Here is a 26307-nt window from a genome sequence, read left to right as displayed (position 1 = left end):
AGCCTTCATGTATTAGAGGTACATCCGCCGGCCCTGGAGGGGGCGCACTAGCCAGAAATCATCCACTATCTTCCCGTCCTGCAAGACACAAAATAACACAGGAGAAAAGAGAAAGAAAGCTGAAAAACCCCGATGCTGGGGCCAGTGCAGGGGTTCATATCCTATGACTGCTGCTTCTTTTTCTTTTTTCTTTTTTGGTTAGTCATGGGGTTTGAACTCTGGGCCTGGGTACTGTCCCTGAGGTTTTTCTGCTCAAGACTAATGTTCTACCACTTTGAGCCACAGCTCCAGTTCCAGTTTTCTGGTGGTTCACTGGAGATAAAAGTCTCCTGGCTAAGTGGGGCACTGGTGGCTCATGCCTGTAATCCTAGCTACTCAGGAGACTGAGATCTGAGGATCATGGTTCAAAGCCAGCCCAAGTAGCAAAGTCCATACATAAGATTCTTTTGGGTCCAATCGTGGGGCCTGAACTCTGGGCCTGAGCGCTGTCCCTCAGCTCTTCAGCTCAAGGCTAGCACTCTACCACTTGAGCCACAGCGCCACTTCCCGCTTTTTTTCTTTTTTGCTTATGTGGTGCTGAGGAAGCGAACCCAGTGCCTCTGGCATGCAAGGCAAGTGCTTTACCACTGAGCCACCTTCCCAGCCCCCCCATACATAAGATTCTTACCTCCAATGAACTACTCAGAAAAAGCCAGAATTGGGGCTGTGGTCAAGTGGTAGAGTGCTAGCCTTGAGCACAAAGAGGCTTAGGGGCAGTGCCAGGCCCTCAGGTTAAACACCAGGACCAGGAAAGAAAGAAAGGAAGAAAGGAAGAAAGGAAGAAAGAAAGGAAGAAAGGAAGAAAGAAAGAAAGAAAGAAAGAAAGAAAGGAAGGAAGGAAGGAAGGAAGGAAGGAAGGAAGGAAGGAAGGAAGGAAAGAAAGGGAAGGAAGGAAGGAAGGAAGGAAGGGAGAGAGAAAAAGAAAGAAAGAAAGAAAGAAAGAAAGAAAGAAAGAAAGAAAGAAAGAAAGAAAGAAAGAAAGGGCTGGGAAGATGGCTCAGTGGTAGAGCGCTTGCCTTGCATGCCTGAGGCCCTGGGTTCGATTCCTCAGCACCACATAAGCAAAAAAGAAAAAAAGCCGGAAGTGGCGCTGTGGCTCAAGTGGTAGAATGCTAGCCTTGAGCTGAAGAGCTGAGGGACAGCGCCCAGGCCCAGAGTTCAGGCCCCACAACTGGACCCCCCCAAAAAAAAATAAATAAATAGAGTATCACAGACTTTTCTGCCTGAGCTGGTTTTGAACCACAATTCTCAGATCTCAACCTCCTGTGTAGCTAGGATTACAGGTATGAGCTGCCAATGCCTGGCTGGATCTTGCTATTTTGCTACAGATTTTTCTCTTTTTTTCTTTTTTTGTTTTGTTTGTTTGTTTTTGGGTCCGGTTGTGGGGCCTGAACTCTGGGCCTGGGTGCTGTCCCTCAGCTCTTCAGCTCAAGGCTAGCACTCTACCACTTGAGCCACAGCGCCACTTCCGGCTTTTTTCTTTTTGCTTATGTGGTGCTGAAGAATCGAACCCAGGGCCTCAGGCATGCAAGGTAAGCGCTCTACCACTGAGCCACCTTCCAAGCCCCTTGCTACATATTTTTCTTTTTATTTTTGGGTCTGGTCGTGGGGCCTGAACTCTGGGCCTGGGCGCTGTCCCTCAGCTCTTCAGCTCAAGGCTAGCACTCTACCACTTGAGCCACAGCACCACTTCTGGCTTTTTTTTCTTTTTGCTTATGTGGTGCTGAGGAATCAAACCCAGGGCCTCAGGCATGCAAGGCAAGTGCTCTACCACTGAGCCACCTTCCCAGCCCTTGCTACAGATTTTTCTGTCTCTGCCTTCTCTATAGCTGAGATTACAGGTGTTCACCATCATGCCCAGCAAGTCCAGAAAACAGTTTTGATTCGTGTGTGTGTGTGTGTGTGTGTGTGTGTGTGTGTGTGTGTGTGTGTGTGTGTGTGTTGTTCTGGGCTTGAACTCAGGGTCTGGGTGCTGTCCTTAAGATTATTCACTCAAGGGCTGGGAAGGTGGCTCAGTGGTAGAGCGCTTGCCTTGCATGCATGAGGCCCTAGGTTCGATTCCTCAGCACCACATAAGCAAAAAGAAAAAAAGCCAGAAGTGGCGCTGTGGCTCAAGTGGTAGAGTGCTAGCCTTGAGCTGAAGAGCTGAGGGACAGCGCCCAGGCCCAGAGTTCAGGCCCCACGACTGGACCCCACCTTCCCCCCCAAAAAAAAGATTATACATTCACAGCTGGTGCTCTACAGCTGGTGCATCACAGCTCTACTTCCTACTTTTTTTTGGTTGGTTGTGGGGCCTGAACTCTGGGCCTACGTGCTGTCCCTCAGCTCTTCAGCTCAAGGTTAGTGCTCTACCACTTGAGCCACAACACCACTTCCTGCCTTTTCTGCTTATGTGGTGCTGAGGAATCGAACCCAGGGTTTCATGCATGCAAGGCAAGCACTCTACCACTGAGCCACCTTCCCAGCCCCACTTCCAGCTTTGTGTGTGTGTGTGTGTGTGTGTGTGTGTGTGTGTGTGTGTGTGTGAGTGTGTGTGTGTGTGTGTCAGTTCTGGGGCTTGAACTCTGGGCCTGGGCACTGTCCCTGAGCTATTTTGCTCAAGGTTAGTGCTCTAACAATTGAGCCTCAGTTCCACTTCCAGTTTTCTGGTGGTTAATTGGAGACGAAGAGTCTTACGGAATACTTTCTTCCCTGAGTTGACTTTGAACCACGACCCTCAGATCTCAGCCTCCTGAGTAGCTAGGATTACAGGTGTGAGCCACTGGCACCTGGCCCACTTCCAGCTTTTTTGCTGGTTCATTGGAGAACAGAGCCTCACGGACTATCTTGCCCAATTGGAACCACAATCCTCAGATCTCATCTTCCTGAGTAGTAGGGATTACAGGCTTCAGCCACCAGTGCCCAGCTAAGTCCAAGGTTTAACCCAGCTGAGCTGATTGGTCAGGTGCCCCAGACCCACTGGTAACTCACCTGGTCATCAGACACTTGCTGGATATGCAAATGGGTGCCGTTGAGAATGGACATGCGCGTGTACCCATACTCCTTCACCCGCACTGCGCTCCAGGGCCTCGGGAAGATGGAGAAGGGGGTAAGAAGCTCCTCACAACCCTGTGGAGGAAAACCAATCAGACTTGGGGCTGGGAAAGTGAGGAGCACTGATATCCCCAAGAAAGACCAAAAGTTTCTGGGCACAGATGGCTCAACCTGTCATTCTAGCTGAGTACTCAGGAGGCTGAGATCTGAGGATCACGGTTCAAAGCCAGCTAGGGCAGGAAATCCCATGAGAGTCTTATCTTCAATGAACCACCAGAGAACTGGAAGTAGAGCTGTGGCTCAAAGTAGCAGGGCGCTAGTCTTGAGCTAAAAAGCTCAAGGACAGCGCTCAGGCCCTGAGTTCAAGCCCAGCAAGTGACAGCAACAAAAAGAAGGAAAAAGCACAGGGAAGTATTGAAATTTCCAGGTGGGGGAAAGCTCCAGATCCTGCCATTTATTTGTACAGTGGCTTCTAGCTCCCTGTGAGAGAATTCTTTCTGGATCTGTCTTCTGGGGGCACAAGGGGGTACCAGGCCTTAGCCCCAGTGCCCAGCATCCAGTAAGACCCCAACCACCCAGGCTGCCTGCTTACGCCAACTCACCGCAGACCCAGTGATGATGTGGACAGGCCCCCGAGGGTTGGTATAGGGCGCCTCCTTGCTGCCATTAAATACCTAGAGGAGGGGGAGAACTTGACATGTGACCACCCATGGGGCGTGGCTAGACCCCTCAGCTCCCCTCCCCCCCCCACTCAACCGGCCTCACCTTGTAGTTGTAAATAGGCCACAGACGCTCATAAGAGTGTTCATGCGCCCACAGCTCAAGATCCACTCCTGACAGAGAGCAAATGGGGAGTCAGGGCCCCTGATTGGGTAGTGGCGGGGCAGGTGGGGGGACAGCCAATGGGAAGACAAGACAGGGGCTTGGGTAGGCCCCCATGAGTAAACTCACCATATTTGTAGAACAGATCCTCCAGTCCATATTGGTTGCCCCGGAGACCTTTGCGGACCTAGTAAGACAAGCAAGGGGGTGAGGGATCATCCCTAATTCTTTTCTTTTTTTTTTTTCTGGAGCTTGAACTCTGGGCCTGAGCACTGTCCCTCAGCTCTTCAGCTCAAGGGGAGCGCTCTACCACTTGAGCCACAACACCACTTCTGGTTTTCTGGTGGTTCATTGGAGATAAGGGTCTCATGGACTTTCCTGCTCAGGCTGGCTGTGAACTGCGATTCTCTAGATCCCAGACTCCTGAGTAGCTAGGATGACAGCTGTGAGCCACAGGTGCCTGGTAACCCCCTCTTTCTTTAGTGCCCCCCTGCACCCCTGTGCTGTGTCTCCCTCCCCCCTCACCTTGCTCTCGTGCCGTGTGCAGTCATCAAGGTCCGCATTGGAGCAGTACATGGGCCGGTGGCCCATGGTGATGATCCAAGGCCGAGCCGCTCGGTTCTTGTTGGCTTTCTAGAAGGAAGGACCACTGATAAGGAGGTGCCAGAGCAGTGGGGGTCGGAGTATAGCCCTGATGGGCACAAGGGGACCCCCACTCAGCCTACCTGGAGGTCGCTCTCCAACCAGCGGTATTGCTTCTGAACCAGGTGTCGGCCGTAATTGAGAAAAAAATAGACCTCGGTGGAGAAGGAAATGATATGGGCTGGACCTATATCCCAACTACACAGGACACAGGGTAGGGTTAGAAATGGGGTTACCTCTGGGGAGCAAGCTCAATCCCCCAGCATTCCCAAGTTACCTGTACCACAAGCCTTCATTGTCCCCTGGCATATTAAAGCGAGCCTTGTAGTTAGAGAAATTGCTGGAGGGGAAAAAGGCAGTAAAAGGGTGAAGGGGTAATTTTCCAGATGTAGAATCCCATCTTCCTATAGCCACACTATTCTAGGTACCAGCATTTTCCCTCCTTCCCTCATTATTATTATTATTATTGTTGTCAGTCGTGGAGCTTGAACTCTGGGCCTGGGCGCTGTCCCTGAGCTCTTCAGCTCCAGGCTAGCACTCTACCACTTGAGTCACATGGCCACTTCCAGTTTTCTGATGATTAATTGAAGGTAAGAGTCTCATGGACTTTCCTGCCTGGGCTGGCTTTGAACCATGATCCTAGAGCTCGGCCTCATGAGTAGGTAGGATTACAGGCATGAGCTACAGGCATGAGCCATCAGCACCCAGCATCATTCCCTCTTCTTGATGTCACCAATGAGACACTGCAGCATGAGAGACTAAGGGGAGATGCTATCAAGGACATGCCAGTGTTACCTATCTGGCCCCTGCACTCCCCCTGCAGCCCCAGGTCCTCACTAGCGCTGTTCGTGATTTCCAGGACAGGTCATGTACGGCAGGCTGGCGGCCACCGGTTCAATGAGGCGCATGAATCTGTCCCCAACGCGGGCATTGTCCTGGTCCATGTCATAGGCAAAGTCCCCTGCGGGGAAGAGGGACAAGGAGAAAGTGAAGAAAGCTCGCCTTTGGTCTGAGAGGCCTGCCCCACTGCCCTCAGCCACTGATTGAGATGAAGTCTCGTGAGCTTTTATGCCTAGAGTGGCCTTGAACCTTGATCTTCCGATCTCTACCTTCCAAGAAGCTATTATCGACATTAGCCACCAGGCCTAGCTTTTTTATTTTTCTCTATATTTGAGAGTTCTTTATATGAAGTATACACTGGCCTCTAACTCACAATCCTCCTGTCTCTGCCTCCTGAGTGCTGGGATTGCAGGCATGTGCCACCAAGCTCAGCTCATATTAGCATCCCCAGAGACCTATGAATTCTGAAGTAGGCTCATCTGTGATGGTAAGGAGGAGGAGAGCCATTCTCACAGTGGTGGGGTTGGAGTTGGGATTTTAACCTGGGTTATTCCTTGTTCCTAAGGTACTCCCCAAGCCCTCCTGGGCACCATCCTGGTGCTGAGCCCCTCCCTGCCTCTCAGCACCCCTGCCGTGCGCAGTCTCACCCACGTGCAGGATGGCGTCAAACATGCCCTGCTGGGTGTCTCTGCGCAGTCGGGGCAGGGCCTTCGGGTTGTCAGCACCCAGGTCCCCAAACACAGCCAGGCGTGGGCTCCAATGAACTCCATTCTTCAAGGCCCTGAAGCGAAACCGACGGCTCCAACCCTGGGCACTGCCGCAGCGGTAAACTGAGGTAAAGGGAAAGGTGGTGGTTATCTGGAGCCCTAGGATAGCTCCTTGTCCCCACCCACCTGAGGGAGAGGAGACCGGAGCTGCCCAGCCCTGGGCCTCAAAGGGAGGTGGGCAGAGGGACAGGAGACAGGGGGACAGGTAGGCAGATGGACAGATAAACGGGAAGATAGACAGATGGACAGGTGGACAGATGGACAGGAAGCTAGATGGATATTTGGAAAGATGGGCAGGTGAAAAGATGGACAGATGGAAAGATAGATGGACAGGTAGACAGATGGACAGGCAGATAGATGGCTAGGTGGAAAGATAGATGGACAGGTGGACAGATGGTTTTTGTTTGCTTTTTGGTGGTCCTGGGGCTTGAACTCAGGACCAGGGCTCTGTCCCTGAGCCTCTTTGTGCTCAAGGCTAGCGCTCTACCACTTGAGACACAGCACCACTTCTGGCTTTTTCTGAGTGGTTTTTTATTGGAGTCTCACAGGAACTTTCCTTCCTGGGCTAACTTGAAACTGTGATCCTCAGATCTCAGCCTCCTGAGTAGCGAGAATTAGAGGCGTGAGCCATCAGTGCCCAGCTTTATCTTTGTGTGTGAGGGTTTTTTTTTTGTAGGTTGTAGGGCTTGAACTCAGGGCTTGGGCACTGTCTCTGAGACTCTTTGTGCTCAAGACTAGTGCTCTACTCCTCGAGCCACAGCACCAATTAGATGAACAGATGGAAAGATGGACAGACAGATGGGAAGATAGATGGAGGACAGGTGGACAGATGGGAAGACAAACAGATGGACGGACAGACAGATAGATGGGAAGACAAAGAGATGGATAGGTGGATGGATGGATGGATAGGTGGATGGATGGACAGGTGCACAGGTGAGTGAGAAACCTGGCCTGAACACAATGCCCCGCCCCCTGCCTCCGGCCCCCTACCGTACTGGACCCCAGGCAGTAGCTTCCGCAGTGTGACGCGGTGCATGTACAGCTTCCGCCGCAGGATGCCGCCATCCACAAAGGCCCTGGCAGTGCCTTGGGCCCGCAGTGGCAGCGGCCCTGACAGCTGCATGCCGAACTGCACCTCGGAGCGCGTGGGCACCCACGTGGTCCAGGTAACCGTCATGGAGCCAGGCACACCTGGGGGACAAGGCACAAGAGAGGGGATGGAGCCGGGCGCTGGTGGCTCACGCCTGTAATCCTAGCTACTCAGGAGGCTGAGATCTGAGGATCGTGGTTCAAAGCCAGCCCGGGCAGGAGAGACCGTGAGACTCCTATCTACAATAAACCACCAGAAAACCAGAAGTGGCGCTGTAGCTCAAGTGGTAGAGCACTCGCCTTGAGCTGAAGAGCTGAGGGACAGCGCCCAGGCCCAGAGTTCAAGCCCCACGACCGACCAAAAAAAAAAAAAAAAAGAGAGGGGGTTGGGGGTAGGGAGGGATGACCTGGAAAGTTAGGGGTCCAAGATCAACCCCAGCACCACCATTCTAAGCTGTGCTTTGCTTGGGTGAATCACTTTGCCTCTCTGAGCCTCAGTTTCCCCATCTGTAAAACGGAGTCTCAATGTTCTTCCCCCTTATCGGGTTGTTAAGAAGCTTCCATGAATGAGAAATACATAATCAGCCAGGTGCTGGTGGCTCATGCCTATAATCCTAGCTATTCAGGAGGCTGAGATCTGAGGATCAGAGTTCAAAGCCAGCCTGGGCAGAAAAGTCCATGATACTCTTATCTCCAATTAATCACCAGAAAACCAGAAGTGTCTCAAAGTGGTAGAGCACTATTCTTAAGCTGAATTACTCAAGGATAGTGCTCAGACTCAGAGTTCAAGACCCACAACTGACAATAAACAAAAACAAAAAACAAAACACATAATCCACTTTCTTTTCTCTGTGTGTGTGTGTGTGCGCGCGCGCGCGCGTGTGTGTGCGTGTGTGTGTGTGTGTGTGTGTGTGTGTGTGTGTGTGTGTGTGTAGGTAGGTCCTGGAGCTTCAGTGCTGGTTAATTGGAGATAAGAGTCTCATTGACTTTCCTGCCCTGGGCTGACTTTGAACTACAATCCTTAGATTGGAGGCCAGGAGAACTTGAGGACCTTGAGGTTGGGGAATTTATCCAGAGGAACAGTACTTGGCAGATGATGGGAGATGACTGTAGTGAGACGCTTGAACAGTCAGTCAGTCTGATTGTACCAGTGGACATCATTATTCACAGCCTGCCTCACTGAATGTGACCTGTGCCAACCATAGGATCTCAGGATCACTTTATCACACTAACACAGATATCCAGCTAGTTAATACATAGAGACTGGGGACCAGATCAGCTGACAGGAAGCTGTGGAGCCAGGAGCAAATTATGGAACACGCCCTCCCTAAAAGACAGCTCAGGTGATGGTTGCTGGGCAGGAATTTGGATCAGGGCCACCAGGCCTATGGGCTTCTAAATTCAAGTCTGGGGGCTGGGAAGGTGGCTCAGTGGTAGAGTGCTTGCCTTGCATGCATGAGGCCCTGGGTTCGATTCCTCAGCACCACATAAGCAAAAAAAGCTGGAAGTGGTGCTGTGGCTCAAGTGGTAGAGCACTAGCTTTGAGCTGAAGAGCTGAGGGGCAGTGCCCAGATCCAGAGTTCAGGCACCATGACTGGCAAAAAAAAAAAAAAAAAAAATTCAAGTCTGTCCAGTGGCTTTACTGTCCCAAGAGCAGGTACAGTAGAGATAAGAAAGAAAATAAAGATTGGTGGGGAGTGGGGAATATTGTAATTTGAACTCAAGATCTCATGCTCACTAAACAAGTGCTTTTCTTCTTCTTCTTCTTCTTCTTCTTCTTCTTCTTCTTCTTCTTCTTCTTCTTCTTCTTCTTCTTCTTCTTCTTCTTCTTCTTCTTCTCCTCCTCCTCCTCCTCTTCCTCCTCCTCCTCCTCCTCCTCCTCCTCCTCCTCCTCCTCCTCCTCATTCTCCCTCCTCCTCCTGCTCCTCCTGTTCCTCCTCCTCCTCCTCCTTCTTCTTCTTCTTCTTTTTGGTTGGTCATGGGGCTTGAATTCAGGGCCTGGGTGCTGTCCCTCAGTTCTTCAGCTCTAGACAAGCATTTTACCACTTGAGCCACAGCTCCCCTTCTGATTTTCTGGTAGTTTATTGGAGATAAGAGTCTCACAGACTTTCCTGCCTGGGCTAGCTTTGAACTGGGCTCCTCATATCTCAGTTTCCTGAATAGCTTGGATTACAGGCATGAGCCACTGGCGCCCAGCTCTGCTCTACTTCTTGAGCCACACCCTTGCCCTTTTTTGTTTTGTGGTAGTTTGTTTAGTTAAAGTCTGTGATTCGCTTTGCCCAGGCCAGCCTTGGACTGTGATCTTCCTATATCTGCCTCTGGAGAAGCTGGGTTTACACTACTATACAGGGATAGTCAGTAATTCCAGTGTTAGAGTGGGAACTAATCTAAAAGTTCATAAAGTGAGAAAAGGCTTACAAAATGTGAAGGACTTGTTGACAGAGCAAGGAAACCAATTTGAAGAAATTCCAAGAAACCCAGTCTGGAAAAGAATGAGCCACAGAGTAAGCAATGATAGTATTGAACTTTAACCTGTGTACTTAAAGAGACTCACACAAGTCTGTGACATAACAGATGATTGGATAAACAAAGAGCAGTTGAGGGAGAGCTTCCTTACCCTGACATTTCAATTAGACCAAAAGAGGGAAGGAGAAAATTAGAAAATCACAACTAGGCAAACACTACACTAATAATTATCACAGGCAAGCTCCATTGATGGATGGTAAAATTAGTGGGTAAACATTTGTGGAAAAACAGGATTTGTATTGTGTTGAGCAAGGCCTCCCAACTATCTATTAACTGCAGAGGAAACAATAATAATTTCAGTGGAGAAACCCAACAGGCTTCTCCCTGGCCAACCAATCAACGTCCAGCAGGCCTCTCCACTAACCAATCAACATGCAGCAGGCCTCTCCCTTACCAACCAGTCAACGTCCAGCAGGCCTCTCCACTAGCCAATCAATGTTCAGCAGGACTCACCTTCACCAACCAATCAACACTCAGCAGGATTCTCCTTCCATCAATTAGCAACAGTCATTAGCCTCAGGAACAGCACCAAGTGAGTAGTATTGTGGACCCTCTGACATCACACACAGAGAGGGACACAGGAACACATCTGACAGTTTTGCCCAAACACAGACATTTCTAATTATGACATGTCCCACAAACTCAAAATGAAGGATGCTTAAGAAAACAAAAAACGGGGCTGAGAAGGTGGCTCAGTGGTAGAGCGCTTGCCTTGCATGCATGAGGCCCTGGGTTCGATTCCTCAGCACCACATAAGCAGGAAAAAAAAAAAAAGCCAGAAGTGGCACTGTGGCTCAAGTGGCAGAATGCTAGCCTTGAGCTGAAGAGCTGAGGGACAGCACCCAGGCCCAGAGTTCAGACCCCACGACCGACCCCTCCCCAAAAAAAATTTTTTTTAATTAAAAAAATTTTTAAAAAGAAATAAAATAATATTTGAAAATAAACTCATAAGGAGCTGGGTGCCTAGTTCACACCTGTCATCCTAGCTACTCAGGAAGCTGAGATCTGGGAATCATTGTTGGAAGCCAGCTGATGCTGAGTCTGTGAGAGTCTTATTTCCAATGATCCACTGGAAAACTGGAAGTGGAGCTGTGGTTCAAAGTGATAGAGCACTAGTCTTGAGCAAAAGAGCTCATGGACAGTGACCAGGCTCTGAGTTCAAGTGCCACAACTGACAAAGAAAAAAAGAAAAAAAACTCATAAAAGATAAAGAATGAGGGGCTGGGAAGGTGGCTCAGTGGTAGAGAGCTTGCCTTGCATGCATGAGGCCCTGGGTTCGATTCCTCAGCACCACATAAGCAAAAAGAAAAAAGCCGGAAGTGGTGCTGTGGCTCAAGTGGTAGAGTGCTAGCTTTGAGCTGAAGAGCTGAGGGACAGCGCCCAGGCCCAGAGTTCAGGCCCCACGACCGAACCCCCCCCCCCCAAAAAAAAAGATAAACAATGAAAGCAAAACCAAGTGTGGTGGTTCACACCTGTAATCCCATCACTCAGGGAAACTAAAAGCAATGGATCTGGACTTCAAGGTCTGTCTGTGCTACACAGTGAGATCCTGTTGCAAAACAAAAATCCCTGGAGACACTACAAAAAGATGGAAAAGAAAGAAAATTAGTATAAAATTAAGGGTTTTCATTTCACTTAAATTCCAGGTCCTATTTATGGATGGGGATGGTAGGGAAAAACTGGGAGAGTGTGGGGGAAGGGGGAACATTGTCCAAAAAGAAATCTATTCTTGGGATAGACTCACATCTATAATCCTAGCTACTTAAGACATTGAGATCTGAGGATCGCAGTTCAAAGCCAGCAGCCTGGGCAGAAAAGTCCATGAGACTCTTATCTTCAATTAACCACCAGAAAAATCGGAAGTGGAGCTGTGGCTCAAAGTGGTAGACTACTAACCTTGAGCCAAAAAAATAAAAAGCACAGGGATAGTGCCCAGGTCCTGAGTTCAAACCGCACAACCAAAACAAAACAAAACAAAACAAAACAAAACCCAAAAACAAAAACAAAAGAAAAAGAAAGAAGTGTCCTCTTTACCTGATGTATGTAACTGTAACCCCTCTGTACATCACCTTTATAATAATCATTTTAAAATAAATTTAATTCCTGGTCCTGACTTTCATGCACCACCACTTCTGATTCAGTTTACACTTGTAAAATGAAGTAACCAGAGTACTTATAGCATCAGGTGGGCCTGAGATTAAGTGAGTTATTCACCTAAAGCTTGTAGAAAGAATATAATTGCTGCTAGTTTATTATTGAGTCATCTATAAAAGACAATTGAGCCAATTGGCTAGCTTCTCTGGGGGCTGAGATCTGAGGATTGTAGTTCAAAGGCAGTCCAAGCAACAAAGTCTATGAAACTCTTATCTCCATGAAACTCTTATCTCCAATTATCCACCAACTAACTAGAACTGGAGCTGTGGCTCAAGTGTTAAAGCTCTAACCTTGAACACCAAAGCTCAGGGACAGCACCCAGGCTCTGAGTTCAAGCCCCAGAACTGACACAAACACAAAGCCAGCTGGCAGTCAGTGGGTTTCACAGGAGCACCAGGAAGAGGTAGGCTACTTGGCCAACAAATGCCAGCCCTCATATATCCCTCCCTACTTCCTTTCCTCTTTTTTTTTTTCTTTCTTTCTTTGGTTTTTGGTGGTGCTGTGGTTTGAACCCAGGACCCTGAGCTTGCTAAGCAGGTATTCTACTACTTGAGCCATGCCTTCAATTTTTCTACTTTCATTATTTGTTGAATAGTCTCAAGGTTATGCCCAGACTAACTTGGCTCTCGATCTCTCTATTGATGTTTTATGAGTAGCTGGGATGACTGGCGCTCATGACACCAAGCCCAGTTTTGTTTTGTTTTTCTAATGGATTGAGATGGGGTTTCAGTCCTCCTACTATCTGCTTACTCAGTAGCTAACATTACAGGCAGGCACTATCACACTGAGCTAAGAAACTACCTTCTTAAAAAACGTCAAGGGAAGCTGAGTGTCAGTGGGTCCCGCCTGTAATCTTAAGTTACTCAGGGGACTGAATTCTGAGAATCTCAAAGCCAGCCCCTGGCAGGAAAGTTCATGAGACTCTTATTTCCAATGACCCATCAAAAAGCCAAAATGACCCCGTGGCTCAAAGTGGTAGAGCCTAGCTTTGAGCACAAAAACTCAGGCCCTGAGTTCAAATTCTAGGATCAGCAGCAAAAGAAGAAAAAGTCAGTCTGGGCAGTGGTAGCTCATGCCTGTCATCCTAGCTCCTCAGGAAGCTAAGATCTAAGGATCACAGTTCATAGCCAGCCCGAGCAAGCAAGTCCATGAGACCGTGTTCTCCAGTTAACCACCAGAAAACTGGAAGTGATCCTGTGATTCAAAGCGGTAGAGTGCTAGCCTTGAGCAAAAAAATCTCAGGGACAGTGTCCAGGTCCTGAGTTCAAGCCCCACTACTGACCAAAAACAATAAAATGTCAAGGTAGCTGGCCATTACAGGCTGTAATCCAGCTACTCAGGAGGCTGAGATCTGAAGATCATGGTTCAAAGCTAGCCCCAGCTGGAAAGTCCATGAGAGTTTGTTTGTTTGTTTGTTTGTTTGTTTGTTTTGCCAGTCCTGGGGCTTGAACTCAGGGGTCTGGGCTCTGCCCTTGAGCCTTTCTGTTCTCAAGGCTAGCACTCTACTACATGAGCCATAGCGCCACTTCCAGCCTTGTTTCTGTGGTACTGAAGAATCAAACCCAGGGCTTCATGCATGCTAGGCAAGCCCTCTACCACTAAGCTACATTCCCAGTTCCCATGAGACTCTTATCTACAATTAACTACCCAAAAGCCACATGTGGTGTTGTGACTCAATCGGTAGAGCATCAGCCTTAAGTAAGAAAGCTAAAGGACCAGGCCCAAGCCCTGAGGTCAAGTCCCAATACTGGCATAAGAAGGAAATGACTTAATAAATAAATATTATAAATGTCTGGGTGTTGGAGGTGTTTGGGGTGCTGTGCTGGGGATGTAACTCAGGGAGTCACAAATACGACACAGATGTTTCCCCCACTAAGTTCCAGTTGTCAGCTTTCATTTTGAATATGGAAAATATCAACAGATACAACTTGTATGAACTACAGCCCTTTGGGGTTCAGTTTTCAGTGGCACAAAGATTTCTTTCTTCCTTCCTTCCTTTCTTTGTTTGCCAGTCCTGGAGCTTGAACTCAGGACCTGGGCACTGTCCCTTTTGAGCTTCTTTTGCTCAAGGCTAGCACCCTACCACTTAAACCACGGCACCACTTCCGGCTTTTTCTTGTATATGGTACTGAGGAATCGAACCCAGCATGTTAGGCAAGCACTCTACCACTAAGCCACATTCCCAGTCTATGGCATAAAGAGTTCTGAACCGGGCACCAGTGACTTATGCCCATAATCCTAGCTACTCAGGAGATTGAGATCTAAGAATTGGGGTTCAAAGCCAACCCAGTCAGGAAAGTCTGTAAGACCCTTACCTCCAATGAACCACCAGAAAACTGGAAGTGGGCTGTGGCTCAAGTGGTAGAACACTAGCCTTGACAAAAAAAAAGCCCAGGGACAGTGCCCAAGCTCTGAGTTCAAGCCCCATGACCACCACTACCACCAAGAACAAGTCAGACAAGAATCACCACTACCCACACCAACCTCAGTATTGTGATCCCACAGGAGTGAACCCATTGTTTGGAGGAGGAGGAAACGGAGTCCTGTTTCTTGGACTTCAAATGCGCCCAGGCTGGATCCGAGGGTCCAGAGTCCACCCTCAGCCCTTGTCCTCAGAGCCCTGTGCACTCACACACGTGACGGGGTGAGTGGGGAGAGCCACAGAGCACTTCCAATCCGACATCTCCCATAGGACTGCTTGGGGGGAATCTCATAGAGACAGACCCCAGTGGGAGGCTCAGCCCTCTGTGGAGGATTCTGGGAGAAGTTTCAGGAGAAGTCCCAGCCACTTACCTGGATAAGACAGATGGATTTGTTCTGGCATGGCACTGGGGTCTCCTGGGGTCCCCTGGACTTTCCTGGTTGCAAGGAGAAGCAGACAGCAACAGACCCAGCAGCCAAAACGTGGGCACATGGCTGCCAGGTCGGGGGACTTTCAGAGACCAGCAAGGAAGGTGAAGAAGGATGGGAGTCCAGGATCTGTCAGGCTGTCGGGTGGTCTGTCCGGCTGGGTGGGGGGGCGAGCAGGATGGTCTGGAGGGCTAAGAGAAGCGAGTCAGGATGGACAGCCAGCTGGAGGCTGCGGCCTGCCCTGGGCCTCGCATACATTAACTGCAGGAGTCTCTCCACATTCCTAGGAGGAGGCGGGGCCCGATGACTGGCATCATCATCAGTCATGGGTGAGAAACTGTGTTACCAGGTGGCTTAGGTACAGCTAGCCTGTGATAGGGCTGGGATTCGAACTTCCCATCCCATCAGGGCAGCCTGGCTTACTTCCTACCAAAGACATTTGGGAAGATAGAGGGTGGAGGCGGGGGGGGGGGGGGGGGAATGGAGGCGGTTCTCTTGGGAAACCTCCGCCCTCAGCTTTCCAGCCTCAGTCTCTTGCTGTTTGCTTCCCCACATTCTTTGCTTCCCCACATGACATTGGTCATGCCCTGGGGGACGAACCCCAGCACCCCTCCTTAGGTCTGGATCACCCTCATCTCACATTGCACTCCCAGATCTCAGAATTGCAACCTGCCTGAAGTCACTCTAATCCTGGCCTACCTCCGCCCTCCCTGGGCACCCCATTCTGCACCTGCATGGATACCCCTATTTATCCCTAGCCCTCCCTCTTCTTCAAGGGATGCAGGCTTATCCCTCTCTCCCCTGAGAGTTTCACTGGATGGTTCCTGCTGGAACCATCCCCCCCACTTCCTTCCTAGCTCCCCAAAATCCAGGAGCTGTGGCCAGGAGAACCCCTGGGACCTGGACTCACCCTGTTCACACACACACACACACACACACACACACATACACGCTGGTTTGGGCCACCAATGTCACCCCAGTATTTATGCGTTGGAAGAACCCAAAGCTCCCTCCACCCACAGGCTGTCCCAACCCCGGAAAAGCAGGCTTCTTTGGGGTGACAGGTTCCCCGACAGCTTGGGCCCCGGGTCCCACAGGTCAATCCGGTCCCTGTCACCCTACGCCCACCACCTGCCTCCCCCAGGGTGGGGCACAAGGACTGGGGGAACCCAGAAAGGCATGAGAGGCTCTCGTTGTCTGTCACCATCTCTGAGCTGGACCACAGATGAACGCCGGAACAGGTAAGGCCATGTTTATTCCCCACTCCCAGTGGGAGAGGCCCCCTCAAGGCCACCGACACCCCCATCCCAGGTACCCAGGTGTGCAGCTGGGAGGGGAAGTCCCAGCCTTAGCATCTTCCCTCATTCCTTCCGACCAACCAACTCTGTCCCCAGCTGAGTCCCCCCCACCGGGCATCTTTCAAACAAACTTCCCCAGACAAAGAGGCTTTGGAATCAGCGCCCTAGGCAGGTTCTCAATTTCTCTCCACTTCTGTTTTCTCACCTGTTTAAAAAAAAAAAAAAGGAGGCGATGATAGTTCATACCCCATGGGCTTCCAGGACAATGAGACAAGCAGATGAGGAATGATATTTTGTAATGGAGGACAAGCCTGTCCTGGAACAAGACCAGGTACTGATCTGCTGGGATATTCTTTAGTTTTATTATTTTTTTTGGGGGGGGGTGCCACTTCTGGGGCTTGAACTCAGAGCCTGGGTGCTGTCTCTGAACTTTTGTTATCAAGGCTAGTGTTCTAGCCACAGCTCCACTTCTGGCTTTTTTTTTCTTTGTGGCTCATTGGAGATAAGAGTTTCACAGACTTTCCTGCCTGGGCTGGCTTTGAACGGCAATCCTCAGATCTCAGCCTCCTGAGGATGACACACCAGCACCTAACTCTGCTGGGATTTTTTTGATCGTTAGTTCAGAACTCTGCCTAGGCCTGGGGTGGGGGTTCTAATGAAGGAGTAAATGGGGGAAATGGTTGCCAAATCTCGATGAGCTATTTTTAAGTGGAGGTAGCTCCTCTCTCTCTCTCTCCCTCTCTCTCTCTCTCTCTCTCTCTCTCTCTCTCTCTCTCTCTCTCTCTCTCTCTCTCTCACACACACACACACACACACACACATGTTATGGGACTCTCTGAGCATCAAGTTTCCCTGATGCGCCTTTGTAAATTCAGAGTATGGGATTCTGCTTGTTGAAGACACTAATTTCAGAGACCACCCCCCCCATCCCAACCTCACTGGGAGTGGGAGGGACTAAAATGAAGTTTTTGTCAAGTTTGGATTCCCCCCATCTTCCAGGGTCTCTATTTAAAGCAAAACACAAAAACAAAAAATAGCAACATATAGTAGTGCACTTCTGTAATCTCAGAACTCAGGAAGGCTGAGGGAAAAGGATCTTGAGTTTGAGGCTTTGTGTAGGTGAAGAAATCTCCCTTAAAACACACACACACACACACACACACACACACACACACACACACACAGAGCTGGGAAGGTGGCTCAGTGGTAGAGTGCTTGCTTGCATGCATGAGGCCCTGGGTTCAATTCCTCAGCCCCACATAAGCAGAAAAAGCCAGAAGTGGCGCTGTGGTTCAAGTGGTAGAGTGCTAGCCTTGAGCTGAGAAGCTAAGGGACAGTGCCTAGATCCAGAGTTCAGGCCCCATGAATGATAAACACACACACACACACACACACACACACACACACACACACACAGAGCCAGGCACTGGTGGCTTACGCCTGTAATCCTAGCTACTCAGGAGGCTGAGATCTTAGGATCACAGTTCAAAGCCAGCCCAGGCAGGCAAGGCCATGAGACATCTCCAGTAAACCACCAGAAAACTGGAAGTGGCATGTGGCTCAAGTGGTAGAGTGCTCACCTTGAGCTGAAGAGCTGAGGGACAGCACCTAGGCTCAGAGTTCAAACTCCACAACCAACACACACACACACACACACACATACACACACACACACACACACACACACACACACACACACACACACACACACACACACACACACACACACACACACACACCAAGCCAGGCACTGGTGCTCATGTTTGTTGTCCTAGCTACTCAGGAGGCTGAGATCTGAGGATAATGGTTTGAAACCAGCCCAGGCAGACTTTTATCTCCAATGAACCACTGGAAAACTGGAAGTGGAGTTGTGGTTCAACATGGTAGAGTGCTAGTTTGGAGCAAAAGAGCTCAGGGATAGCTTTCAGGCACTCAGTTCAAGCCCCAAGCCAACAGAAAAAAACAATCAACTAATCTCCTCCCTCCCCACCCACACACACAGAGAAAAGCAGCAGTCAAGTTCTGGGGTTCCAGAGGGTTCTGAGCCATTGGCAGGTTGGGGGAAGACCTTCCCTAGATTCTGTTTTTGCACGCATAAAATAAATATACAGGGGTTGGGAAGGTGGCGCAGTGGTAGAGCGCTTGTCTTGCATGCATGAGGCCCTGGGTTTGATTCCTCAGCACCACATAAGCAAAAAGAAAAAAGCCAGAAGTGGCGCTGTGGCTCAAGTGGTAGAGCGCTAGCCTTGAGCTGAAGAGCTGAGGGACAGCGCCCAGGCCCAGAGTTCAGGCCCCATGACCGGACCCCCAAAAACAAATGAAAAAATAAAAAATAAAATAAATATACATAGCCAGGTGCCAGTGGCTCATGCCTGTCCTACTAGCCACTCAGAAGGCTGAGAGCTGAGGATCATAGTTCAAAGCCAGCCCAAACAGATAAGTCTGTGAGGCTCTTTTTTTTCTTTTTTTGGGTCCAGTCGTGGGGCCTGAACTCTGGGCCTGGGTGCTGTCCCTCAGCTCTTCAGCTCAAGGCAGCACTCTACCACTTGAGCCACAGTGCCACTTCTGGCTTTTTTTTTCTGCTTATGTGGTGCTGAGGAATTGAACCCAGGGCCTCAAGTATGCAAGGCAAGCACTCTACCACTGAGCCACCTTCCCAGCCGCCTGTGAGGCTCTTATCTCCAATTAACCACTAAAAAGCTGGAAATGGTGGTGTAACCCAAAGTGGTACAGTGCATAAAACTCAGGGACATTGCCCAGACCCTGAGTTCAAGCCCCAGGACCAGCATACACACACAGACACACACACAAAAAAAACATAAGTAAATAAATACAAAAGAAACCAATGCTATTGAGTTACACATATGCAGTATGTGTGTGTGTGTGTGTGTGTATGCTTGTCTATGTACACATGCGTATGCACCTGTGTGCTGGCTTTAGGACTTGAACTCAGAGCCTGGGTATTGTCCCTTAGCTTTTTCAGTCAAGGCTGGTGCTCTGCCACTTGAGCCACAACTCCTCTTCTGTCTTTCTAGTGGTTAATTGGAGATAAGAGTCTCACCAACTTTCCTGTCTGGGCTGGCTTCAAACCTTGATCTTTAGATCCTACTCCTCCTGAGTAACTGGGATTATAGGCCTGAGCCACTAGCACCCAGCTTGTACTGGTTAGTTTTTGAGATGGGGGTCTTGCTTTCAGCCAATATTTGCATCTAGACCACCATCTGCCTATTTTAGGCTTCCCACCATAACTGACTGAGCTCCAAACCCAGCTTTTCATTGGTTGAAATGAAGTCTCAAGAATTGTTTTGCCCATGGGTTGGGAAGGTGGCTCAGTGGTAGAGCGCTTGCCTTGTATGTCTGAGGCCTTGAATTCGATTCCTCAGCACCACATAAGCAAAAAGAAAAAAGCTGGAAGTAGTGCTGTGACTCAAGTGGTAGAGTGCTAGCCTTGAGCTGAAGAGCTGAGGGACAGCGCCCAGGCCAAGAGTTCAGGCCCCACGACTGGACCAAAAAAAAAAAAATTGTTTGCCCAGGCTATCCCGGAACCTCAATTCTCCTGATCTCCAATTCCTGAGTCAACAGGATGACAGGTGTGAGCCACCACACTCAGCTATGTATTTGTCTTTAGTAGATATCACCAAAGAGTTTTCCAAGACAGCTGTGGTGATTTCCCCTTCCACCAGCCAAGTTGGCCAGTCAAGTTGGCAAGTTTCCAGCTCCTCACCAGCACTGAGCCTGCACAAGCAGTTGTTTTTTCCTTCACTCTGGTGCATATGTGACAATAGCTCATTGTAATTTGAATTTGCATTTCCCTGAGGAGTAAAATCTATCAGCTCATTTGCATATAGGCCTTTTCCTGTGGTGTCCTTCTGGGGCCTGTCCTAGGTTGAACTCAGGGCCTGGGTACCATCTGGGCACTTTTTGTGTTCAAAGCTGGAACTCTACTTCTTCAGCCACAGCCTCATTTATGGTGTTTTGGTGGTTCATTGGAGATAAAAGTCTCACAGACTTTCCTGCCCTGGGTGGCTTTGAACCCCAATCCTCAGATCTCAGTCTCTTGAGTCGTTACAATTACAGATGTGAGCTGCTGGCCTGATTTTTGTTGTTGTTGTTGTTATTGTTGTTGTTGTTGGTCATAGGGCTTGAACTCTGGGCCTGGGCTCTGTCCTTCAGCTCTTCAGCTCAAGGCGAGTGCTCTAGCACTTGAGCCACAATGTCACTTCCAGTTTTCTGGTGGTTTATTGGAAATAAAAGTCTCATGGGCTTTCCTGCCTGGGCTGGCTTTGAACTTCAATTGGATTTTTAAAAATTTCCTCCAACTTTTAGTGACTGGGTTAGAAATGGAGGGGAGAGAGAGAGAGAGAGAGAGAGAGAGAGAGAGAGAGAGAGAGAGAGAGAGAGAGAGAGAGAAATCCTTCTGTACCTCCAGAAAGATACTGTCTTAGTTTCTTTCTAGATGCTTTCTCATTTTGCATTCTGTATGGTGTGAGGCAAGGATTTGATTTTTCTCAGAGTAACGTACCTGGCTAATAAAGATTCATAAGCCATATTCTTTTTCCTTTTTCTTTTTGTCACTCCTAGAGCTTGAACTCTGGGCCTGGGCACTGTCCCTAAGTTTCTGTTGCTCAAGGCTAGTGCTCTACCACTTGAGCCACAGTGCCATTTCCTGCTTTTTCTGTGATTAACTGAAGATGAGCCTGGGATGGCTTCAAGCCACGATCCTCAGATCTCAGCCTCCTGAGTAGCTAGGATGACAGGTGTAAGCCACTGATGTCTGGCTATGAGTCACATTCTTAAGCAGTCTTTCCCTTGTTGAATCTGTTTCCTAGTAGGAAAGGAATATTGTCCCAACTCAGAAAAATCAGAAGGTAGGCAGAGCCGAGGAGATTTTAAGGCCCAGGGTACTGGATAACCTTAGGGCTTGAATCCTGTTTTATCTCTTCTTGCCCTAGTGACCTTGGCAAGTGTTTCCCCCGCCCCCAAGTGTCCTGGTGTGGATAATAGGGGTGTCAGAGCTGACCTAGGAGTGCTTGGAAAGGTACAGCATGTGTAAGACAGGGTGTGGCGCCAAGAACTCAGGACATAATACCTGCAGTTATGCACCAAAGATCTTATGTAATCAGCCTGGCATGGTGGCTCAAGCTTGTCATTTTGAAGCCACGATCAGGGGTATCATAGCTTGAGGCCATCCCAGACAAGAAAATTCTCTCAAGACTCATCTCAACTACTGGCTAGGTATAACAGGGCTCCCATTGTTCCAGCACCAGGAGAAGCACAATGGCTAGATGTGGTGGACATGCTTGTTATCTCCAGAGACTTGGGGGGATGCACAAATACAAGGATCACAGTCCAGATCTGGCATAAAATGAGACCCTATATGGAAAATAACTAATGAAAAAAAGAAGAAGGGACTGGAAGCATCACTCAACTGGTAGAGTCCTGGCCTAGCCAGCACGAGGCTTTGAGTTCAAGCTGGCTACTGGTGCACATACAAGTAGCTAAATGATATTATAACAAATAGATGTTTTCCAATGGAATATCCTCCCCTGGATATTGTGCATGCCCAAGTACCCCTCGGTCTCTTTGTCCTACTAGGGATTTGAACTCAGGGCATTTTTTGCATAGACTGAACTACCCTGCTTTTTGCTGATGATTTGTAGGATTCGTGTCTTTGCTTTCTGCCTGTGTTTCCCTATTCTGTCATTGCTGGGCTCCCAAGCCTGCAGCACTGCATTCAGCTTCTCTCCATGTTTACTGAGTCTTATGGAACATTTCTGCGCTGGCTGGCCTAGAACTGCAATCCTCAGTAGCTAGAACACCTGGCCAGGGGTGGAGGTAGAGGAGGGCACAAATTTGAGACTGACCAGAGGGAAGCAGCCTTGTGATTGCATCCTGACTGCATGTGCCGTCATGCACCAGCAGACGTGTGAACTGCCACGTTGAAGGGGCGTGCCCAGGGCACATGCCACCCTGCCTGGATTGCATCAGGGAAGGGACAGTGACTCAAAGGTCTCAACTGCAAGAAGATGCTGGGACAGCCCCCGTGCCGCTCATCTGTGGCTCATTGTCACAGTCATGGGTGCAGGCAGCTGGCCTCTCAACATGTGTCATGCACCATTAGGCAGTCTCCTCATACCCCCATTTTCCAGATGAGGAAACTGAGGCTCAAAGAAGGAAGCTCACTTACTCTGAGATCGCACTGCCAGGAACAGAGCTGGGGATCCCTGCCACCCCATACAGTTTTTTGTCAGTCCTGGGGCTTGAACTCTAGGCCTGGGTACCCTCCCTGAGGTTTTTCTGCTTCAAGGCTAGTGCTCTACCATTTTGAGCTGCAGCTCCACTTCTGGCTTTTTTTTTTTTTCTAAAATAGAATTTTAACACTTTACAAGTTAGGCAGTTCATTCTTTAAACTATTAAAGAATGGATCGCTATAAAAAAAAAAAAATGGGGCTGGGAAGGTGGCTCAGTGGTAGAGTGCTTGCCTTGCATGCATGAGGCCCTGGCTTCAATTTCTCAGCACCACATAAGCAGAAAAAGCCGGAAGTGGCACTGTGGCTCAAGTGGTAGAGTGTTAACCTTGAGCTGAAGAGCTGAGGGACAGCGCCCAGGCTCAGAGTTCAGGCTCCACGACCAACCAAAAAAAAAAAAAAAAAAAGAGTCTCACATTTTCCTGCCAAGGCTGGCTTTGAACTGAGATCCTCAGATTACAGGTGTGCACCATTACACCTGGCTGCTTCCAGGATTTGACAATTAGGAACAAACTTACTCAAAATATGAATGGATAGGGTTTTTTTGTTTTTTGTTTTTTGTTTTTGTCGGTCGTGTGGCTTGGACTCTAGGCCTGGCACTGTCCCTGAGTGCTTTAGCTCAAGGCTAATGCTCTACTACTTGAACCACAGAGCCACTTCCGGCTTTTTCTGTTTACATGGTGCTGAGGAATCGAACCCAGGGACTCATGCATGCGGGGCAAGCATTCCACCACTGAGCCACCTTCCCAGCCCTGAATGTATAGGTTTTTATTTGCTTGTGTCCTTAAATGTTTAGTTCTTTTTTTTTTTTTTGCCAGTTGTGGGGCTTGAACTCAGGCAGTGTCCCTAAGCCCCTTTGTGATCAAGGTTAGCACTCTACCACTTGAGCCACAGCACCACTTTGAGCTTTTTCTGAGTAGTTTATTGGAGATAAGAGTCTCATTGACTTTCCTGCTCAGGCTGGCTTCAAACCATGATCCTCAGATCTCAGTCTCCTGGGTAGAGCTAGGCTGATAGGCATGAGCCACCAGCGCCTGGCTAAGTGTTCAATTCTTAAAGTAAATACCAATAATTACAATTACTGGATTATATAAAAAGAGAATGTTTATCTTTGCAATAGACTTATGGTTAGTTTTATGTGGGTTTGTATGTGAGTGTGTGCCAGTTTTGGGGCTTGAACTCAGAGTCTGGGCACTGTCCCTGCCCAGGTTGGGTTTGAACCACAATCTTCAGCTCTCAGGCTCCTGAGTAGCTAGGATGACATATGAGACACTGGCATCTGGCTCTGTCTTGACTTTTGATTTGTATCCTAATGAATATTTGCACATGCTTCTTTTATCACCCTGAAATGAAATTGATGGATAATATAACCCACTCACATACAGATTTGTGTTAAATCAGGACAATACCCCCTTATTGTAATAAAGGGAAACTAAGACAACTTGGTTTGATGTTGGGGCACAGAGCCAGGGCCTGTACAGGCTGGGCAAGATTTGAACTCTACCGTCAGCTACGAAGAATCACAGGAAAGTCATTTCTAGAAAAATAAAGCCAAGTCTCAGGCCTCATTAACCTAGGAGACATTACAATAGGCTTTAGGAATCTGAGTGGGGCAGAGGTGGGGGAGGGAGGTGGTAAGAATCTTCCAGAATGTTAACTGAATTTGCCATAATGGAGTCAGACATAGGTGTCATTGTCTTTGTTACTCAAATACCAAAATGGTGACCAGTGAACAAACTTCCCTTGTTTTACTCAGTAAATAAATTAAGAAAGTTACAAACTGTTTTTGTGTAAAATGGAGTTCAGGCCTGGGCTTCGGTCATAATAACCAAGTTCTTGGGGCTGGAGGCATGGCTCAGTTGGTAGAGCACCAGCCGGTGAGTGAAAGTAGTAGGTACCAAATTAGAGTGCTGCTCTCAGACCTAAAAAAAAATTCTTTTTTGAATGTGTGCCAGGCCTAGGGCCTGAACTCAGGGCCTGAGTGCTGTCCCTGAGCTTTTTCACTCAGGGCTGGTGTTCTACCACTTTGAGCCACAACTCTACTTCCATATTTCTGCTGGTTCATTGGAGGTAAGAGTCTCATGGACTTTCCTGCTCAGGCTGACTTAGAACTGTAATTCTCTGATCTCAGTCTTCTGAGTAGCTAGGATGACAGGTGTGAGCCACTGGTGCTGGTCATACATTTGTGATAGTCATCAAGTAAGCCTAGAGAAGCCATCGAAAGCTGTCACTTGTGCTGGCACAGTGGAGGAGCAATGTTGGAAGAAACAAGGACACTGGCACAAACAATGGCAGCAGAGATGAACAGATAAGAAATTTGGCTAACAGCACTGCTACAGGGCTGAGGGACACTTAATCAGCCAGAAATAATGATTGGGTAGACTCTGGCCACTCCAGAATATCATGAGTATCACTCTAACTAGGCACCTAAATACCTCTTCTTACCCATGATTCCAAATCTTCATTCATCTTTACTGGCTCCATGCTTGTGTCAACAAATTTTATAATGGGTTTAAGGCTGGGTGGTTCATGCCTGTCATCTTGCTACTCAGGAAACTGATATCTGAAGATTGAGGTTTAAAGCCAGTCCTGGCAAGAAAATCTGTGAGCCTTTTTTCTCTAATAAACCACCAAAAGCTGGAGGTAGAGTTGTGGCTCAGGTGGTAGAGCACCAGCCTTGTGCAAAAAAAAGCTAAGGGGGAGCTGGGAAGGGGGCTCAGTGGCAGAGTGCTTGCCTTGCATGCCTGAGGCCCTGGGTTCGATTCCTCAGCACCACATAAGCAAAAAGAAAAAAGCGGGAAGTGGCACTGTGGCTCAAGTGGTAGAGCACTAGCCTTCAGCTGAAGAGCTGAGAGACAGCGCCCAGAGTTCAGGCCCCACGACCGGACCCCCCCCAAAAAAAAAAAAGCTACGGGGCAGTTTCCAGTGCAAGTCCTAGTACTGGCACACACAAATAAATAAATAAAACAAAAAACAGCTGGCACTTCCTAAAACCCTTTTCTGGTTTTCTTTTCTTTCTCTTCCACCCTTCAGGCAGTACTGAAGTTTAAAACCACAACCTTGCCTTATTAATCAGATACTCTATTTCTTTTTTCTTTTTCTTTCTTTTTTGTCAGTCATGGGGCTTGAACTCTGGGCCTGAACGCTGTCCCTAAGCTCTTCAGCTCAAGGTTAGCACTCTACCACTTGAGCCACTTCCTGTTTTCTGGTGGTTTATTGGAGATAAGAGTTTCATGGACCTTCCTGCCTGGGCTGGCTTTGAACCTTGATCCTCAGATCTCAGCCTCCTGATTAGCTAGGATGACAGGTGTGAGCCACCGGTGCCTGGCAGATGCTCTAATTCTTTAGCCAAGTCCCCAGAGCTCCCTTTTCTGATCGCCGCCACTGCTGCTGCCCTCCTCCTCTTCCTCCTCCTGCTTCTTTGCCAGTTCTGGAGCTTGAACTCAAGGCCTGAGCACTGTCCCTGAGCTTCTTTTGCTCAAGACTAACACTCTACCACTTGAGCCATAGCACCATTACTTGCTTTTTCTGTTTATGTGGAACTGAGGAATGGAACCTAGGGCTTCATACCTGCTAGGCAAGCACTCTACCACTAAGCCACATTCCCACTCTACCACTACACATTCCCAGGCCTCTGGTTATTTTTAACTAGAGAATGTGTCTGTTTTCTGTTACTATGAGGAAATACTGGAGGCTGGATAATTTGTTAAAGATAAGTAGTTTAATTTGGCTCACAGTTTCTGGATGTCCAAGGTCAGGCAGAGGGCATATCCAGTGTTGGATTTGCCGGCAGCAACTTAAGTTGGCACATCAAGAGGTGGGCTGTGCAGCTGTGTTTGTCTTCTTGTCTATTGTTTCATAAAGCTACCCATTTCATCACAGGGAACCTATCCAGACAGGTATTCTTATTCCTCATCTCTAAACCCTGAGAGAATAAGATCTCTCTCTCTCTTCTCTCTCTCTCTCTCTCTCTCTCTCTCTCTCTCTCTCTCTCTCTCT

The 26307-nt window shown here is 48.7% G+C and overlaps 1 protein-coding gene across 1 annotated transcript; it reads right to left on the bottom strand.

Moving 5' to 3' along the window:
- Positions 1-12: 12 nt before the first annotated feature.
- LOC138811599 (acid phosphatase type 7-like) lies at positions 13-14826 on the bottom strand. Its single transcript, XM_069999330.1, has 12 exons — positions 14706-14826; positions 7134-7334; positions 6024-6206; positions 5374-5497; positions 4814-4876; positions 4620-4734; positions 4420-4527; positions 4024-4081; positions 3838-3905; positions 3675-3746; positions 3010-3147; positions 13-78 (listed from the first exon to the last, which is right to left on the bottom strand). The coding sequence occupies exons 1-12, from the start codon at positions 14824-14826 to the stop codon at positions 13-15; spliced, it is 1317 nt and encodes a 438-aa protein (XP_069855431.1).
- Between the last annotated feature and the right edge of the window lie 11481 nt (positions 14827-26307).

This window comes from Dipodomys merriami, unplaced genomic scaffold, assembly GCF_024711535.1.
Source record: "Dipodomys merriami isolate MVZ:Mamm:240054 unplaced genomic scaffold, mDipMer1.0.p SCAF_106, whole genome shotgun sequence".
Taxonomy (NCBI): Eukaryota; Metazoa; Chordata; class Mammalia; order Rodentia; family Heteromyidae; genus Dipodomys; species Dipodomys merriami.
The sequence above is the reverse complement of the archived record's forward strand: the minus strand, read 5'-3'. Positions and strand labels throughout refer to the sequence as shown.

Excerpts from the sequence above, each read along its gene's own strand:
- LOC138811599 (XM_069999330.1), bottom strand. The coding sequence starts at position 14,826 with ATGTGCCCACGTTTTGGCTGCTGGGTCTGTTGCTGTCTGCTTCTCCTT. Across the intron at positions 5,498-6,023 it reads TGACGCCATCCTGCACGTGG|GGGACTTTGCCTATGACATG; the intron begins GTGAGACTGCGC and ends TCTTCCCCGCAG. Across the intron at positions 3,747-3,837 it reads GGCCTATTTACAACTACAAG|GTATTTAATGGCAGCAAGGA; the intron begins GTGAGGCCGGTT and ends CCCCTCCTCTAG.